Source organism: Zootermopsis nevadensis, unplaced genomic scaffold (assembly GCF_977971745.1).
Source record: "Zootermopsis nevadensis isolate Lab colony 2312 unplaced genomic scaffold, Znev_1.0 Znev_ptg000004l, whole genome shotgun sequence".
Lineage (NCBI taxonomy): Eukaryota > Metazoa > Arthropoda > Insecta > Blattodea > Termopsidae > Zootermopsis > Zootermopsis nevadensis.
Window position 1 is genome coordinate 1,281,461 of NW_028259136.1, and position 19,779 is coordinate 1,301,239.

Here is a 19,779-nt window from a genome sequence, read left to right on the forward strand (position 1 = left end):
AGCACCATCCATATCTCCTTTCACAAGTTGGGACAGCAGGAATACAGAGATTTGTTGAAGTAACCTTGAACCTTGCAGAGAGCACCAGTTGGCACTTTCATAAATTTTCTGTCATTGTAGGCAGGTTCCAGGACAACTTGAAATATGGCATGCTCACTTCCTCCATAATCCTTTCAAATTCTCATCACAATTAACCTTTCATCTTAATCAATACTGAATAATAAGAGATCTGAGGTTCTCGTGGCTGTGTAGATGTCCGTCAGTCTTCTGGGTTGTAATGTCATGTGGACTTGTAGGAAGACACCAACGTTTCGAAATAATATACTGCTGCCATCTTCAGAAAGCCAACATTCAGTTTATACAGAATCAATACATGATACATAAACAAACCAAGCAACCAAAATGAAATCACACCATCATACTAAAGTTTCACTTGTTGTCTATTGTTGAACATATTCATATTTATTTAATTTTTGTACCTATAATTGAATTCTCATGTGATCAAGAAAATAACGTGTCTATATGACTTGGCATATTATAGACTGTACCATGAAGTATGGATTGTATGTGTGAGCTTTGATTTCTATAATTTTTAATTTATTTCTGTTTCACAAGCAATTTTATATATTAAGTTGTGAGGAATACTGCTTATAAGAACTATTAATTTAATAAAACTGCACCCATATAGCCCTTATGCTCTCTTGCTTGACATGACTAATAGAATATCTAATGTATTGTATACCTTAAAACAATTATACTCAACAGAACCACATCAATAACCAAATAAATGAAACATACCACAGTTGAGAGATCTCCCAACCCAACTTCCATCTTCACAAATAATCCTCCACGTTGTCTTCTCACCCATGATGCTAGCTATGCAGTTAAAAGTGACTTCTGTACCATCTGGAAAACTGGAATCAGATAACAGAACTCAGGGAATATATCCAATTAGGAACAGTAATAAGAAGTGAACAATGGGAACAGCTGATTAACACAGACAAATATTTCTTATACAAGCAGATAGTAAGGCACTACTATTACCCACTTGCAAAGCAAAACAGTTGGGGAAACTCTTAAATTGCATAGTATTTGTAAAAAGGTCTCAATGGCTGACAATTTAAATACAAGTGTTCTGTGTTAAATGAATTGAGAAAAATGTGTCATACTTAATTGAACAAATATGAAACAGTGATTCTGATTTATAAATATTACCCTCTGTCAGATCACCTTTCTACCCAGCCGATATTTTATAACATTTAAATTTAGAATAAACGAAAACCACCATTATTAATGGCAAATGTAGTTGGAACCATAAAAATACAACCTCTTCTCTTTTCCAAACTTCTAACACATGATTATGACTGAAACAGAACTAGCCCCTAGCTCCAGTTCTGATTACTATTTTCTAATTACCAGCACCAAGTGGAAGCTAATGGGTGACCATAATGATAACAACTACTAATCTTTATCAAGCAGGTATAGGGAATTTAAACCACTGAATTAAGGAGTTGCAGGCCTGAATTTATCTATGAGGTTTGGTTTAGCTCTATGCTACTGCAATGCCAATAAAGGTTAATATTTACCAGGAGTTCTGGAAGTTTCCAGTCCCAGGGGAACAAAATGTTACAGCTGGAAAGTCTGGAATTTTACGTTTCAGAGGAAGTGGATTTCTTTTTTTAAAAAAGGGCTAATTAGCCAGTCTATATGTATTCTTGAACTATGGAATTAATTTAAATTTTGTGAGGGATTTTGCCCCGCGAGAAGTTAGTAGGTGTTAGCAGTTAACAGAATACATGTACAGTGGTATTTGAATAGACATGTATGTTGTAGAAGAGTAAGTGAATGATTTCATTTCGCTCCTATGAAGAGCCCTATCATTATACAATTTGCTGAGACAAACTTAAAATCTGCTTTCCACATATTCTTTGCTTATAAATGTTACAGTGAAATCCCCATTTAAAATTTCTTTGGGGAGCAATGAATTTTGACACTTAACTAAAGACAATTTTAAATGGAGGGAGTTTAACATTGAAATTTTACATGAACATAAATATAATTCCTATAGCTCACCCTAAGTTTAGTCTAGTACTGCCTACCATAAAAGTGTTTGTTTCCAAAAATGGCAAGACACAATAAACTATACCTCCTGTCAGTCTCCCCAATTGGTTCTCCATCCCTGTATACCAGTGAACCCTGAACTCTAGCTGGTGGACCACAAGTCCTCCTGAATCCTGCAGGAAAGTCAATTACACCAATATCTCCTCCTTTCGTTATGTCACTGCCACCCTTGAATTGCATATTTGTCTCAAGATGTTTGCTGCTGCCATCTAGCAAACATAATAAAAGAGTCACTATTTAAACTTTTATCGTATCAGAGTAAATGTGTAATCCACTAAGAAGGTTCTTGTTAATTGGTATGTGCTCTTTACATGAAATGCATAAAGTAAAGTAATTGTTAATTACACAAAACTGTACACATGAGAGAAAGGTATATATTTGAATTAAAATTTGTAACTTTTATTTGATATATTTTATATGCTGTATATTTATTGACATAAAAGGTGGTAAGATTAATATATGTACAGCTCATTTACTTTGTCATGAACAGAATTTATAACTGTGTGTAGTGTAATATTCCTAAAAGTTATGTCACAACATTAGGTTTATATCTGCAATAAATAAACCAGTGTGGATGCAAAATTACAGTAAATACATTTAGTAACCATGTACTCCAACTGCAAACTCCTTTCTAGTAATGTTTATGCCATGAGCAATACCTAGAAATGAATACCCAGTCCATGTGTGAAATGTATCCTTTTCCTAATCATGAAAATCTAAATGAATCAAGAATTTCTTTTTGCAGGTTTTGGATGAAGATTTGCAATAAAAGATGACTTTAAGTGCACATATGATATTTATATTTAATTTGCCAGCAGCAAAAGAGTCAAGATGCTTTCAATCAAACATCTTTCAATGATAATGGGAACAGTGATTATGTAATAATAATGAACTGATGAAGACTTCATGAAACATTCTCACTATTTTACCATGTAGGACCAGACCCACTCTTCTGAAAAACCAAACAATTTATTAGGGCAAAGAGGTAAATTAAATGTTCTATGGTTAAACACTTAGCCTCCAATGCAATTGGTAACAGGGTCCTTTCCTGGGGGTAAAGCGCAGTTGGGGCATGATGATAACCACTCACCCTCAGTTAGTGCAGAGGTTAAGAATGAGTGGGAGCTATGCAGCTCTCCCCCCAAGTGCCTACATGGTGTATTGTGGGACAGCTTTATGGTTAAACACTTACTGCTGTGCGTTATGATGGGAAGTGTGTGGTGCCTACACGCTGGTACACGGGGCCGCAACTCCCCCAGAATACATTCTATGGGTTGACCTGTTGACTTGCTGTAGTCACTATCACACTGGAATGTTACTGATGAGCCATTTGCTATGGTGAGTCCTGCTCTGTAGCCAGAGAGATACTGTCCATTGGTTATCATTGGCAGCTCACATGGTGCTACAGACAAACAATTAACACATCAAGTTTTACTCTGTAGAATATTACATATTCTTGTGATAGTAATTTGAAAGGCCATGTCCATAGCCTGACCCACAAATTGTCCTGATGTGACCTCATTTGGACACTCTTCCCAGGAAATGATTCTGTAACAATGAAGTGCTGAATTTCAATCACCATTGTCACCAAGTGCATGTCAATAATGGTGCTTAAATGAAAAAATTAAGCAACAAAAATCATTTGTTTGTTGTGGATGTCTATTTCTAATACAAGTGGAATAATTACTTTTATATCTGAAGCCACTGCCATTTATAACTGGTCCAGCTGTCCACTTTACACTGACCATTCACATAAATTGTGAATAAAACATTCTCAATTGCTCTCTCTCTTTGAAAATAAAAATACAGCACTTCAAATGTAGAAATATCTGAATTACAGTCTGTTAATTTTTTAATGATATTGACACTCTGTCATAAACTATTCGCCTAAAAGGCCAAAATAACTGAAAGTAAACATGAGAGCTTAAATCATAAAAAATGGATGTATAACAGATTAAAACTCCATTAACAATTTGAAATAAAAATGTTTTATGTTCTCATTAATTTTTAATACTTTTAAGTAACAAAATTCATACCTCCAAAATTAATGAAGGAAAACTGAAAATTGAACACATGAGCATACATTAAATTTCTGAAGAAATTACTGTGTTTTACTACTATACCTAATAATATTTAAGGGTTAAAGTGACTAATTTATTTCCCTGTAACATATAGTTTAATCTGATTTCACTTGCCTGGTGTGCAGTCTGGCAAAGATGTGATAGCCCACTTGCCATGCCAGCATCGGAGATTACTTGGTCCTTGGACATTATACCCATGTTTACACGAGAATTCCACAACTTCCCCATTTTCTATTGTTGATGACTCATTTAACAAAGCACTCTGACTTCCACCCTCTCTTGAATTAAGCTTATAGATACCATTCTCTGTTACTGGGACATGGCAAGGCACTGCAACAAAGGGAAATATTAAAAACTTGTTAAATAAAAAATTACACTTGTAATTAATGTTCTGAGATCCAAGGCAAAAAGGGGAAATTTTAAGGAACACACAAGCTTCTGGTCTGTGCTGATAATGTGAACTAATTGATCAAAAATGAAAGTAACTTAAAAAAACATAAACTCTATTATAGTCCAGTAAGGAGGTCAATCTACAAGTGAATATAGAGAAAGTGTGTGTTGTATGTTCATGTCTAGTCACCAGACTGCAGGGCAAAACAATAATCTAAGGTAGCTCATAAATCCTTTGAAAATGCGACAAAGTGTTCTTCCCATTTGCTACCTAAAAACACAAATAGATTGGCCATCAGTCATTTACCTTTGAAGATGGAGACTGCTAATTTCTATGAATGTGATCGTTATTTAGTCAACTTCTGTTGTCACTGTGGATCAACAACTTAGTACCTTAATGGACTAGAAATAATACTTTTTAAACTACTTCTAAATGTATAAATAAAAGACAATCTTTTATATATTTATACATAGCATGGTTTTACTCAAATTATTCTTGGATCAAATTAAGGAAAAAAAATTTAAGTTATTTTATAACTTACAGATGAGGCATTCAGGTTTGGAAGGTTTCCATTGCCCTCTGACACATTTTGCTGTGACATTGGTTCCTATGTTGAGGCCATATCCCTTTCCACAGGAAACCCTAATAACAGTTCCAGGTGAGAATGTCTGATTAGGATCTCGTCCTGCTTTTAACACTTCTATGTTTAAAAATGATTCTTCTGATATTACTTCACAGGGTCCAGCTGTAAACAGAAAATATGAAATGAAATTTATTGCACTGAGATCATTTTACAGAGGCTGTGGCTGCCTAACACTAGGTTTCTGCAAAAAATATAATTAATAAAGTAAGTAATAAAAACACACAGATATATGCAAAGTTTAAATTAATATTACTGTACAAGCAAAGATGATCCTACATGAATTTAGTGAAATTTATAAAATCTGCAGTTCAAAATAAGCAAACATTTTTTACAATATGAAATTAATAAACTAATGTTGGTCAGTTTGAACCAAAACATTCTGTAAAAGAAGAACACAACAATTGGCATCATTGGCAGAAAATTATCATTCTGCACTTCCTGAATATTCATGATAGCACACTTGTGTTAAAACCTGCTTCCAATCAGTATGCCCAACATTTTATAAACAATAAATGAAACTGGTTATAACTATAATTTGCTTTCTCAAAATCTTACTTTAAACTGTTTCCTTCCATTTGTTTGTTGTTATTTCATTTTGTACAAAGGAGCAGTCAACTGCTGGCTATGTAAATTATATATTTTTTTCAATTAAACATATATACATATGTGCATGCGAGTTTGTGTGTGTGTGTGCATATGCATGTATGTATGTAATGGAAGAATGATATCAAACATTACCTTTCCCCTTGCCACCCCTTTTCTTTGCTTTGCGCCCCTTTTTGTTACGCCTCTGGCGATCTCGCTGCCACAGTTGCTGACGTGATTGATTGTGTGCCATGAGAAGTGCTCGTCTGGCATGGACTGATCGGCTCCACCGCAGGCGTGGGTGCATACCAGGCACACATCTAAATTTTAAAAAGTAGAATAAAGTACAAAGACAGAATCACATATAATTTTTTATAACAACCTAAAAACACGCTCTTATAAACAATAACAAAGATGTTTCTGTGACAGTTAATACAATATGAAATTTATATTTGAGACAAACTGAAATCCTACATGACATGAATAACCACTCCACCGATAATAAAATCTAATATTTTCATAAATACATATCCTGAATATAACTAGTTATATTTATGTCCTGAACAACTTAAAATATTATTTTTGCAGCCACTAAGTACAGCAATACACACCAAGTGAAAGTGTCTGACTAGAAGAGAAAAAGTATATGTAATATAACATAAAATGACATATTACAATTTATTTTAAATTTTTAATCCATTGAACATACTCAATCATATTATTAAAGGAAATTGAAGTACTCATGGCAGCATCTGTTTACCTGGGAAGTTGTTTAGGACTCCACCTTCCTCCAATACATGTTGCACCAGGTGGGCCATCAGTCAAAACATAACCACGCTCACACTCATACATTATCTGTTTGTTGTTTGTCACCTTTCGAACATATGGACGATAATCATACACGCCCATATTTCCAACCAACATCACCCTTCCATTCTCAATATAACCCGGAAATGGACAGTAAACTGCAAAATAAGTTTTACAATAGTTATATGCAAGCTTCCTAACTAATGTTAGGAAATTAACTTGAGGAAAGAAAATCCATTTTGTCCATCTAAGAAACTTTTCACATTCAGAAGTTTAGGCATGGAAGATATGGAATAAGGCATAGGATGATGGAAATAACAAACAAACAAAGATGTGCTGAAATATGAATAAAGACTGATATTTTAAAGTGTGTATAACAGTCATTGTGTGGGATTGCATAATATAACAAATTTATAAATACCAAACATGCAATTTTTTGTATACATTCTGATATTTCATTATATGTGGGGTAGATTAATATATTTCTTTAGTGTACCTCACATTATTAGTGGTATATTCCATATGTTCATATGAAGTCATTAGTGTATGGTGCACTTAAATAAAACTGTTTTAACCTTTTGCTGTTATACAAATGCTAAGCAAATATAGTGGAACCTCTTTTAACCAACCTAAATGGGGGAGCCATAGGTCGGATAAGCTGATAAGTTGGATGAGGGAGGGGAAGGGGAACATGGTCATGGATATTAAAAAATAAGTAGAAGACAAAGATATAATTAGAAATATACAAAGATTCAATACAGATTTTCCTCAGCAGATGATGTGGGCATTTCACACGCACAAGCTGATGGCAAAAGAGTCACTCATGAGTACTGTTCGAGGAAGTCCTGTATTAAAATAGTGAATTTATTAGTCATTCTGAGTCACTGTCCATCACATGAAGTGAAGGTTCTGGTGTGATTCTGCTGATGTCAGTTGATTTGCTTGCTATATTGTCCTGAACAAGGAGGCGGGGTTCAGCTTCTATGGGAATCAGCAGGTTTGAAGAAGCTATGTATTTTCTGCTGGGTTGTTTTGTTTTTATCATGTCTTTGCCTGAGAATAACCAATTCCCTAAATGTCCTGAAGTGCTCATAATAATCACCAAAACCTGGGTCTGAGGTTAGATCAATGAACTGTATGATGCCATCAACATATTCCCTCACAGCTGATAGTTTTGCAGGCTTTTCAGTTTCTTCATCATCAGCTTCAGTAGCAGAAACATTCTCAGCAATTTGTTCTTCACTTAAATTCTCATAACCAGGATCTCTCTCATCAACTTCTGGCCAGTCTTCCACATCATTTATTGAAATCCCTTTATCACCAGCTAATGAAAAAGTTTAATGAAAATCTGCTTGCTCAAATCCTTCAAAATCATACAGTGGTTCAGTGGCAGTTACACTGATGCCATGGTCAGCTGCTAGCTTAGCTATCATGACACCAGATTCAATCTTCTCAATAATCTTCAATTTATTAGCTGTCATAAGCTCAACACGTTTTCTTTTAACCTAGCTACCCTTCTTCATCTCAGTAACCTTGTAGAAGCCATTTTATTAGTTTATCACTTTACAGTATAGTAATATAACAAAATATGCACACTAATGCACACGATATACGTAGCACAGCGTCTCCATGCAGACTGAAAACACACGATAGGACAGTCGCTCGTACTGCGTGGGTTTCACTTTACTGACTCTTGCTGGTATAAACCGATTGCAATAGAGATCTGACTGAAATTCGGTCGGTTAATGCAGGAGTCGGATAATCAAGGGTCGGTTAACAGAGGTTTTACTGTATGCTTTGATCACTTAAAGTTTCTTCATTGCCAGAATTAACTGAAAATTTCGCAAGAAACAATTCAAATAAAAGAATGGTTTGTAGCTCACCCTCTTGACAATATGGTTGGACACCAGTCCAGTTACCAAATAAACATTTTGTTATATTATCCCCCAGAAGAGTGTATCCATCCTTGCATTTGAATCTTGCTCTCATCCCATGCTCTGTTTTAGGTGCAATTACCATCCCATTACGAGGAGCTTTTGGCATCCGTTTACACCGAGCTAGAAACCACACAACAATATTAGTAGGAACACATGTTAAAAGGATGAGGTAACACAGGAAAACTCTTGTCAACCTTCTCCTGTATTCATACTACAGCGATAATTGTAAAGTTTGCCACTCTCAATAGATGGCCATAAAATGACAATTTAGCTTAAATTCTGAGCTCTCAACTGTTATTTAACATGACAAGAAAATTACATGGTATAATTATAATGATTTCTGCAAGAATTTTTTTTATACCAGCCTGTCATGTTTAGAGGAAAACTGAAGAGCTTAAAAAATCTTGCTATATTGCCACTTTGTCCACCAAAAGTATCACTTGACATTACCAAGGATTGAAACTGACTGGATTTAGTGGTATGCTAGTGTGACACATGGCTAGCTGGGACATGCATAAGCAGTGGTAGTGTTGAAAAAGGTTAACTAATGTTGGGCTTTTATTACTGTAAATCCTGTCATACCTGGTTCACATCGTGGAATGTGTGTCCAAGTACCATTATTGCATTCCACTGGTGTACTGTTGGCTGCAAGAAATTCATAACGTTGTTCACAATCCACACTTAACTTCTCACCATGCTGAACAAGCTGCGGTGAGTCTGATATAGAGGTATTGTTGGAATGAGTCAACAATACCACACGACCTTGCTGAATACGAGGAACCACACATGGAGCTATAACAAATTTAATATTCTTACAGGTCACAAAGTAGAATAAGATCTAAGAACAAGGGAATATATGAGACTGTTGTCTACACTATGAAGTAAAAGTAGTGGGATCCACAAAGTTTACGATGTGAAAGTCAGAGGCAAATGTGGTAACTATTACACAATAATATTACAGTTCACAAACAACTTATTTGCTAATGAATGATGTCATCTTACTCATGTTTTTACAAGATATGATGCAACTTATGCTTGTGCACAATAGCATGTATCTGATCAATACCCTACATATTCTGTCCTCATACAAAACTTTCTTACTGAACAGTCAGTGTTCTCTCATCATCAATTTTTCATGTAACGAGTTCAGAGTATGGACAAAATACCTGATACTGCATTCTGCCATTATTCTGAAGCGTAATGCTGTAAGTACATCTTTCATTGTGCATTAACTAATTTCCACATTTTTACCCTATCAAACTATCTCATGTATTATTAAATGAAAGGTTGTATATTTTTGGCTTTGATCTCATCTATGGTAGAAACTATGATGTTCCTTTTGTTTTCATTATAAAACCAAACAGATGCCAAATGGTAATACAAAATAAAAGTGCAGAAACGTGTTTATGGACAATCATTAATAACTTTGACAGCACTGGAAATAAAACATGATCACTAACCATGACACTAACAAAAACTCTTCCAACTCTTGGGTTTGTGAGAATTTATTCAGTTTCCCAGTTACTCACCAAGACAAAGAGGCAGTGGATAGCGCCAGTGCCCATCTATCTGGCATACAGATGATGTCTTCCCTATCAGCTTCATGCCTTCATGGCACCGGAAGATTATACTGGCTCCAAGACCAGTTCCAGCCTCAATATTCTCAAGCCAACCATTGTACAGAGGGCCAGGGTGACCGCAGTTAATCTCTAACTCGGAAAGAACACAGACAATACGAAGAAATGTAAGACAGATACAGAAGTATCGATTTTAACATAATTCATGACTGATATATCAAAAATAAATTAATTTATAGGGTAAAAGCACAATACACTGAAAGGAATGATTCAACAGTTTTAAGAAAACATACCCGGTTTATTTTAGATCATGCTGAGATTTTATAAGCAAAACATGCCAAAACATTCAACAGGCAAGTGCCAGTGAAGAAATACAATGCTGAAAATTTAATTCTTGGGAGTAAACAAATTAAAATTATTAAAGAATTCAATTAAGTGTAAAATATAGTATTTAGATACTGCAATTACTGCTCAATCATGAAGCAATAAATTTATTGAGATGACAAAATAATGAGGGGAACCATCCATAGTTTTGAAGGTGCTTGATTTTGAAAGATAAGCTGTCAGTATACTGTTTCCAAAGTCATTTTCATGCTCAATAATTTTTGCATGCTGCATAGTTTAATAAAAGTTACTAAACTCATTAGTTCGTATTGTCTGTTATTTTCCTTGAGAGATAATTGCATATAAAGTTATGAATTTTCCAGGGTACCCATGCCATATTCTCTGGATAATTCATGTTCCATTCAAGCTGATAATACCACATGCAGGTTTTCCTTCTATTTGTGCATAACTGCTTTCTCTTTGAGTGTGGTATTATTTGACAATTTTAAGAAGCATAATACATATTATATTTTAAAATAATATACAGATTTTAAGCAAAGTGTAGTACTAGGGCCAGCCATACAAATAAATAGCATCCTGAGCAAACAAAACTCATGGAACACACCCACACAGACCACTTTTGCAAAAGTAATTATTTGTAGCATAAGTAAGTTGTCATTTGTCAAGACAACTAGACACCACCACTGTTGTCCTTGATGTCAAAATCACAACAAAAACAACTACATAATCAACAACATCACTTTATGCCACCCTAAGAAGCTTTCTGGGGTATTTTATTTATATCTTGTACTTTAGCTATTAGGCAGCAATAAAACAGATAATTATAAGAGATGATAGGGTAAAAATTACGAATTTTACAATTGTAATAATAAACCATCTTAGCGGACCATGAAAATTTACTTAATGCAATATATATATATATATAAATTAAATGTCATGTGCATTCAGTTTCAGGTGGAATATATCTAAACTTAAAGTTAATCGCAAAATTTTTAAGGAAGAACCAAGGCAGAATTTAAAAATATCATGACAATGGTTATAATCCTTGTAGACAGAAAGAACAGACCTCCGAAAACTTGTTTGTAATACCTGAACAATGTAACCTCACAACTGTGTTTTCCCCCCCATGTTTGTTCCAAATTATCTATATGTTACGGGCAATGTATAGAATGCCTAAGTCAGTAGGCAAAGCATGAAATAAATCATAATGTTAATATTATTTGGTTGTTTAAATTAAAATTAATCAAAGTCAATTGGGTAAGATATCAAGATGGAGGTTGTGCAAGATAGTCGCGAAAACACCGAGCTACTGAATCTGAACATAACAAAAGTTTTGAGAATTAAAGAGAATTGTTTCATATACTAACTTTAAAAAACCTAACCTAACAAAAGTTTTGAGAATTAAAAAAAATTGTTTTATATTAAGTTTTTGCAAATATAAAAGATAAAATAAAACTGTATAAATCATATTATAGAAATTTCTTTGTTATATACTTTGCCTAAAGAATCTGAGGCATTTTATAAAATTCCTAGGCAAAGTATAAAATAAACTGCTAGTTTCATACATTGCCTAAAAGTTCTTGGTATTTTATAAAATGCCTGAATTTAATACTTTGCCTACTGACTTTAGGCATTCTATACATTGCTGGATTTCATAGTTTGCCAGTAACATATACATTAAATAGGACTTTTTCTTGAAACTTAAGATAGGCCTATACAGATTGTGTCAATAAAGTAAAGCAAGCAAAGTAACAATTTTCCTGATAGAAATATAATGACATGTAAACATGCTTGCACACATAGTATTAATGCCAATCAAAATATCAGAAATGATTGCAACTCACCCTTGCACTGTGGCATTACCCCTGACCACCTTTTGTCTGCTCCACATCTTCGTGTAGGCTCTCCAACAAGAGTGTACCCATACTTGCATTCATACGATACTACTGAATTGTAGCTGCAAGATGTAAAAATGGCTTTCCCGTTGCTAGGATTCTCAGGGGTAGGGCACTGCACGGCTGTAACCACAACACACACAAACGACACCACCACCAACAAAAAAAGCAATGTAAAGAAAGATACAGTTACATGCACCAATGAAGCACCATGTCTGCTTAGTCACTGGATAGCACACCTCTAGTAACTTAATACAGATTATACTGAATCTAATTTTCCCTATTTAGCCTTATATATTTACATTCTCTTTCAAACACACTTGGAATGTCCAACCAAAGTAACTTTTTAACGTTATTTTCTGAGCACAATATGTCTGTAACAGTTGACAATCCTGGTGGGATTCAAACTAGGCACCTTCCAGATAATAAGATTGTGGTAATCACTGCACCATCTCTTCACACAAATAATAATATTTGTTTCTCAGTTTTTGTTGTTTAAATCATGAAAAAACCACGAATGGTCTTGAAGAGTACTTGAGTACATGCTTGCCACCTGAAAAATATACTGGGTTAGGGTAGTTCATTCAACATCAGAAACTAGAGAAGTTGAGTATATTGCAAATAATTGTGTAGGTTAGGCACACGTCATATTATTTTTTCCAACTTTGAAAATGAATTAAATGCTCATCTCCTTTCTGATATTTATCTGGCATGTGTAAATACTGTAAGTTGATATGAAAAACAACATTTATCGATAACAACAGTAAAACATGTAGAGGATGTCAAAAGTTCAGAGTGTAACACTTTTTAAATACACGTGATTGATGATGTGATTAGTAATATTAATAGTAGTTTAAATTTGTGGGATTAAAGTTAATTTGCATTTTTATGCTGAAAAAGTGTAGTGATTGAGACCACTCTTCCCTTTCTTCAGTCACCTTTATAAATTGTACGTGGCGCTCTTGTCAATCCCACCTCACAAGTTCATTTATCTGCCACAGTGATATTACCAACCATGGGAAATTAAAATTTTTTTAGTAGACCCCAATGGCATATCATCCGTACCAAAATTTCATCCAAATACATCTAATGGTTCTTATGCACATTGTGCAAAGAACGCATTTAGAATAAGTTTTGGATTCCAAACCATGAAATGTTCTAGGCCAATTGTTTATATCACAGTATTCTTTTCTGTTTAGGTTTGGTTCACTTTGTTTCATTTTTATTAACTTATATTGGGTTACGTAAAGTTTGCTTGGAACCCAAAACCAAATTATGCACTTTCTTTCTTTCTTTGTATATTCTGAAAATGTGTTAATTTTAGAAACTATAGTTATGCTGCCAAGTATTAAACATGTTACGATATATTTATTATGAATTTTTAATCACTGAAATAAAACTAGTACAGTATGCAACTTACGCACGCAGGCTGGTAACTCCTTGGGACTCCAGGTTCCATCATCTTGGCAGTGACGATCAGACCGCCCAACCAATTCATAGCCATCGGCACAGTGATAAGTAACTCGACATCCGTAAGTGTAGCACTCCCCAGCATGCCAGCCATGTGATACGTCGGCAGGTGGGCCACATAACCTTGCTGAATAACAAATTTGAGTGATACTACACTAAACCCGCAACTTAATGGATTTCGGATTTAACGGACTCCGTCTGGTACAGACAATTTTTTTCTTCTTGACGGGAGAATGAGGACAAAGTAAGTTAAAACCAAAAATATCCGCTAATGACCACTGGATTTGGTTAGACATTGCTAGGAAGGGCGAAGCTAGGTTATGTTAAGTTTGGTTTTGTTAGATTAGGTTAGATTACGCTTGGTTTGGTTTTGTTAGTTTAGATTAGGTTTGTTTAGGTTGTTAGTTTAGTTTTGGTTTAAGTTTTGTTTCGTTAGGTATCTCAAAGATTATTCACATATCGTCGATCCGCGTCGTGACGTTCAGCGACTGTTTTCCAGCTTCGTGTCAATTGTCATCCCTAGGTTCATCTTCGCAATGTTTGGCATATTTTACGGTGTCGGGACGATTGGTGTCGGCTTGTCAGCATTGTGCCTTATTGCATCTAGAGGCTATTCCTGGCGACATTTGGAATTCTGAGTCGTCGCACGCTCGGCGTTGGTTTTCCGGTGCTGTGTCGAATCGCATCCCTCGGCTAGACTACGAAAAATATGGTATTTAATCTCGGCATCGGGACAATTGGTGTCGCGATGCTGCTCGTCGGTTTGCCAACATCGTACCCTATCGCTTTCAGAATTGTTTCTTAGCTTCGTTCGGTGTTTTTGTCGGCGTCGGTGTTCCAGCAACGTGTCTTGTGACTTCCCATGCTCATGTTCGTCACCGATGACATCTTGAGCCGTCGTCATTTTGCTAGTAACGTGTCTTTTTTCTCTGGTGTCATAAATCTTGTGGCGGCTTTGCGACGACAGACGTCAATTTTCCGGCGCGTTGTCTTGTGCCTTCACTAAGCTCATGCACGCTATATGGGGAATCTTAAATCGGTGTCTCAACGCTCGGTGGCAGTTTCTGTGTATCCTGTGGTATGTCGTCTCGATGTTCCTCTTGATTTGGAATTGAAATCGGCGTTGAGACGCTCAGTGTCCATTTTAAAATGTCGTTCCTTAGGACTTCCCAAAGCTCATGTACTCTACATGTATATGAATTTCTGCCCACGTTCACGACAGTAGGCGTCGCAAGCTCGACGTCGGTTTGTCAGGATCGTGTTTTATGGCGTATCTAGGCTCATATGCGCAAACTATGGCATTATGTGTCGGTGTCGCAATGTGTATCGTCTGACCTCTTGTCGTGGGTTCGTATGTGTCATGTACGATCTTCCGCCAGTCACGTACCGTCAAATATTGAAAAAATTACCCTAAACCCAAAATCTTCACCGAGACTGGAAGCAAGACGAGTGTTCGGATTTGTGACCTAGTAATGACGAAAATCTGTTGGAGTCCTTCATAAGTGTTTGGTGATTTCATTTAAAAACTTCAAGATCCCATTCCTGAGGTCATTCCCAGTAACTACCAGCATCGATTTTCTGCAAACGTGTAGCGTGGTATAATGTCATCGGTGGCCAGCTGGTTGGACCGTTCATTTTTCCGCAAATCCTGCAGGGTGACATTTACGCAGGAATTTTTTCAAACTGAATTGCCGGCTCTCTCAGGGGTCGTTCCTCTGCAAACACGACTGCAGATGTACTACCAGCATGACAGAGCACTTCTCTCCCACATTTCAGTAAAACGTCACGCAGTATCTGAATGAGCAGTTCCCTAGCCAATAGATCGGCTATAGCGATATGTACAAATGGCCACCCGGTCACCGGATTTCAGCCTGTTAGATTATCACATGTGGAGTAGCATTAAAAACATAGCGGATGACGTGAAAGGTGGACACAACAGAAGAACTACTTCAGCGATTTTTCATGTTACAAGACGCAAAAATAAAGCTGCACTTCTTCGTACAGTTACACATTCAATAGTTAAATGAGTCAGGATTTGCTTCCAAGATGACGGCGATCCTTTCAAGCTTACTATGTAAACGGTGCAATGTAAATATTTCCCCCAGTATTCCATGAATTATATTGCATAATGTTTTTAATGTATTGCACAGTGCAAGTAAGTATCTTTATTCCACAAATAACTTGTTCCAATCAAGCTACATTTTAAATCCCCAAACCCCCGTAACCGCTGAGAATAGAACCCATATTCGTATGGCATTTCTGACTGAGAATGATCCCAGGAATAAGATCCTGAAGTACTGACATGAAGTCCTTATATACGAGAGGCATTTTATAAAAATATTTTACTTTTAAGTTTTTATAATTACATCACTTACAATTAAATTTCTCTGAAACATTGTGTGTTCTGTTTATATTGGTTTGACATAATAAATAACAACATGGCGATTTTATAGGAATAAAACTTGCCCACTTCAAATACAAATGAGAATTAAAATCTATAAACTGCAATCATACTTACGAACACAGGATATGTCCGGGCCATACCAAGAAGCCACGCCAACAACTGCCAAACATTTGGCTGTGGGGAAACCATTAGTTACGTAGCCATGATAGCACTGATAATGCAGGGTGCTGTCCAGGTCAAAGGTCGTCTGTTCTGGCAGAGTGTTGTGCCTTGCATGCTCAATGTGTGGGGGGACCGTGCAGTAAACTGAAACAACGCACGCTGCTGTGACCACAGTTCCCTGGATACCAAGTGACGAATCCTCCGAATTCCTGACTTCAAACATTACACTGAACAAATTTGCTTTATTTCTGCAGATAATAGCATGCTCAAATGTCAAAACACCTTGCTAGCACTTCCAGAAAAACTTGCGACACAGTTTGACAAGTAAAAGCATGACACATAAGCACAATGATAACATTAATCAGGGATTTCTTATAGCTTTAATAAGTATTGATACGATCTTTGTTATGCTGAACTTCGTTATTTGCTAATGAATTAATTTTTTTCAGTGATTTAATGGACATAAAAAATTGCATTTTCTTAACGGTCTCCTCAAGGTTAGATAACAATATGTATGAATCGCCAATTGGTTGCAAAGAATTTATGTAAATATTCGTATTCACACCGTTAAGCTTACGCTGGTCAGAAAAATCTGCGAGAGAAATATGAAGCAAAGTTCATTGTCTGAAATCGAGTTTTATTCTTCGTCGTTAATTCTCAATTGATTTTCGCAACCACGGTCTTCTACAAGAAATAATTCAAATGCTTTAACCTCAGTCTAAAACTTGATCAAATGGCAATTATAATTGAAGTGTCCAGGAAACCCAGTCATTCAAATCTGCTCATACTAGACCATAAATACAGCGTTCGGACTATGTTACGAAGTTTGCTGACAACATACCTTCTTCTTACTTAAACATCAGCAGAGGGTTATGGTATTCACACATTTAAATTGTTTTAGAAAACTTACCACTGTTTGCAGAAAGCTCTGAGACGTCGCTCACTTTCTACCGGACTATACGGTGCAACACGCCAGAGGACAGTGATCTTTAGGAAGATATTAGGACGATCATCGAAACTCGCACATTTAGCACAGTGATTTTAATGTCATAGATCCATTTACTATAGCCACGCTCTTCATTCTCAGTTACCAAAAATATTGTCTCACATATTACCTACTCCTCCGTTTTGTCTTTTAATAAGCTCTTGAAAAGTTATTTGTTTTGTAAATTACATCTACAGATTCTGAAAAGTAAATTTTAATAAGACGTGAAATATGGCCAGTTTGACCCGTCAATATGCCTGGATTTACCGTTAAGTCTCTGCTCTCCCTTAGTTTAGTATATAAATTGATATTCCAATTTTATCTAACTTGCGCGAGGACTGAATCATGTTGAAACGCGTGATGTGGGATTCAGAAAATTATCCCATCACTTTCGGTAAATAAAGAAGGAAAAACAACAAATTGTTTGTATATCTGTGACGTTCTCCTATCATTCTGCTGTGACAGGCGTTTAAAACATGTTACCCCACAGTTGTGGATTTCACACAGACACGATTTTCGCACACTTTGTCCAAACATTTTACCACAAAAGAAAGATATGTGCACTGTTGATCAACAATCGAGCATATTTATGTAGCTCCTGTGTGATTGTGACAGAGTTATTTTTAGATCTGAATTTCAACGAGACATGATGAATATTCCGTAGTGACTGACCGTACAAAAGTCAGAGTACTGAACGTAATTTTACAGCAGTCGATTTATATAACGTGTAGAAGTTCAAATATCCTAACACATACTAATTTCATTTTAAAATTTTAATCAATTGTCTATATCGGTCAGAAACTTGTATTTTATAGCATTATTTAACTACAACACATGGATGGCGTTACCAGCATATGTTCAATTGTGTCAGTTATCAAACGCAGTTTTATATTGGAAATATTAATTTTGTTCGCAAAATAATTCTTATGTATTTGACTGCACTGAGCTTAGAAATAGATGGTAACTATTTATTGTCACTATAGGGACCTCGAGGTATGGGGACTTAATTCTGTTACTGAAAACATAACCTAATGCTGTTCCTTTAATCATATCAATAGTACGGCATAATATTCCAAATTTTAATGACTTAATTGTTTACGGTTTCCTTCAGTTTCCAAATGCATATTATTAAATAATTCGGTCACTGACTGTTCTGAATTAGACAGGAAATAGAATTAAGTGACTACATGGAACAGAGTCCTTGAATAGGCAATAGTTGCTCAGATGATCAACAAATTCACCACTCTTTATGGAACCCGACACTACATCCTGTCGTGAACAACACGAATCCAGGGTTTTGGCTCTGAGTAGACTCCTTGACATCTAACAACCAGTCTACAAGGCGCCAAAACCCAGAAGATCATCATCCTCACCGCCGTAAAAACCTTAAATCTCACACATAAATCCAGTCCACTCCCAGACAGAATACCACCAGTAATAATAATAATAATAATCATATTAATAACAATAACTTTATGCTACAAAATAATTCACAAGGACTGAATTTTGATAATTAGTAATATAAGTAAGACTTCACACTGCCAAAGAAGAGATATCTCTTAAAAATTTTCATTATCAGGACTTTTTCCATCGTCTGTTCTTTAAAATTATGACGTTTCGGAGACTGGTTCTGTCTCCGTCTTCAGCTAGTCTCTGTCACTGGTCCAGTGACAGAGACTAGCTCTATCTAAGGGACCCAATAGAGTAAGTACCTCTCACCTGAAGACGGAGACAGAACCAGCCTCCGAAACGTCGTGATTTTAAAGAGCAGACGATGGAAAAAGCCCTGGCAATGAATAATTTTAAGTGTAAACTACCGTGCTGGAATCTCATTACCACAACTCATCAAAGGGGCGATAATTTGACACGTGTTGAGTACTCACTGTTCTGCTTGCAGGCAGGCGAATGTCCGGACCACGTGCCATCCGCCTGGCATGTCCGTTCCTTGAGACCCACCACGTGGAAGCCCAAATCGCAGCTGTAGGTGGCACGGTCACCAAAGAAGCGCCCAGAAAGGGACACAGACCCCAGCGCCGGACTTGTCAGCTCGCCACACTCCCGCTCTGGGGAGAAAGCACACCGCGTCAGTTCAAGGGAACGTATGCTCTAGACGGGATGTTGGGCCGTGTAGTCTGGTACAAATTGACCATAGTTTCAAAGGTGCTTACTGCCTCCATCATCAGTACGATAACTCTGGATCACAAAAATTACTTCGGATTACATTATAAAAATAGTCGAATTAAATATTATTGTTGACTTTGCTATCCCTTCTGAATAAATGTGATTTAAGTCCACAGTTCCTCTAAGGAGTGATCAGCAAAGAACCTGCAGAAGTTACAGTCTGTGATGTGTTCTGAAAAATAAAATACCTATCTA

General features: G+C 36.1%; 1 protein-coding gene across 7 annotated transcripts in view; it reads right to left on the reverse strand.

Moving 5' to 3' along the window:
* Hasp (Hig-anchoring scaffold protein) overlaps window positions 1-19,779 on the reverse strand; it is a 98,214-nt gene that overhangs the window by 16,143 nt on the left and 62,292 nt on the right. For 3 of the 7 annotated variants that reach the window (XM_022058448.2, XM_022058445.2, XM_022058451.2), the window contains exons 4-17: window positions 19,287-19,466; window positions 16,371-16,562; window positions 13,803-13,979; window positions 12,332-12,514; window positions 10,095-10,274; window positions 9,148-9,357; window positions 8,512-8,685; window positions 6,582-6,786; window positions 5,975-6,141; window positions 5,135-5,338; window positions 4,317-4,532; window positions 3,314-3,523; window positions 2,147-2,330; window positions 799-914 (exon numbers count right to left, since the gene is read on the reverse strand). In XM_022058448.2, coding sequence (XP_021914140.2) covers window positions 799-914; window positions 2,147-2,330; window positions 3,314-3,523; window positions 4,317-4,532; window positions 5,135-5,338; window positions 5,975-6,141; window positions 6,582-6,786; window positions 8,512-8,685; window positions 9,148-9,357; window positions 10,095-10,274; window positions 12,332-12,514; window positions 13,803-13,979; window positions 16,371-16,562; window positions 19,287-19,466 — 2,598 coding nt within the window. The remainder of the gene's footprint in view (window positions 1-798; window positions 915-2,146; window positions 2,331-3,313; window positions 3,524-4,316; window positions 4,533-5,134; window positions 5,339-5,974; window positions 6,142-6,581; window positions 6,787-8,511; window positions 8,686-9,147; window positions 9,358-10,094; window positions 10,275-12,331; window positions 12,515-13,802; window positions 13,980-16,370; window positions 16,563-19,286; window positions 19,467-19,779) is intronic. The other 4 variants (XM_087342812.1, XM_022058447.2, XM_022058450.2 and 1 more) reach the window with 3 other exon arrangements.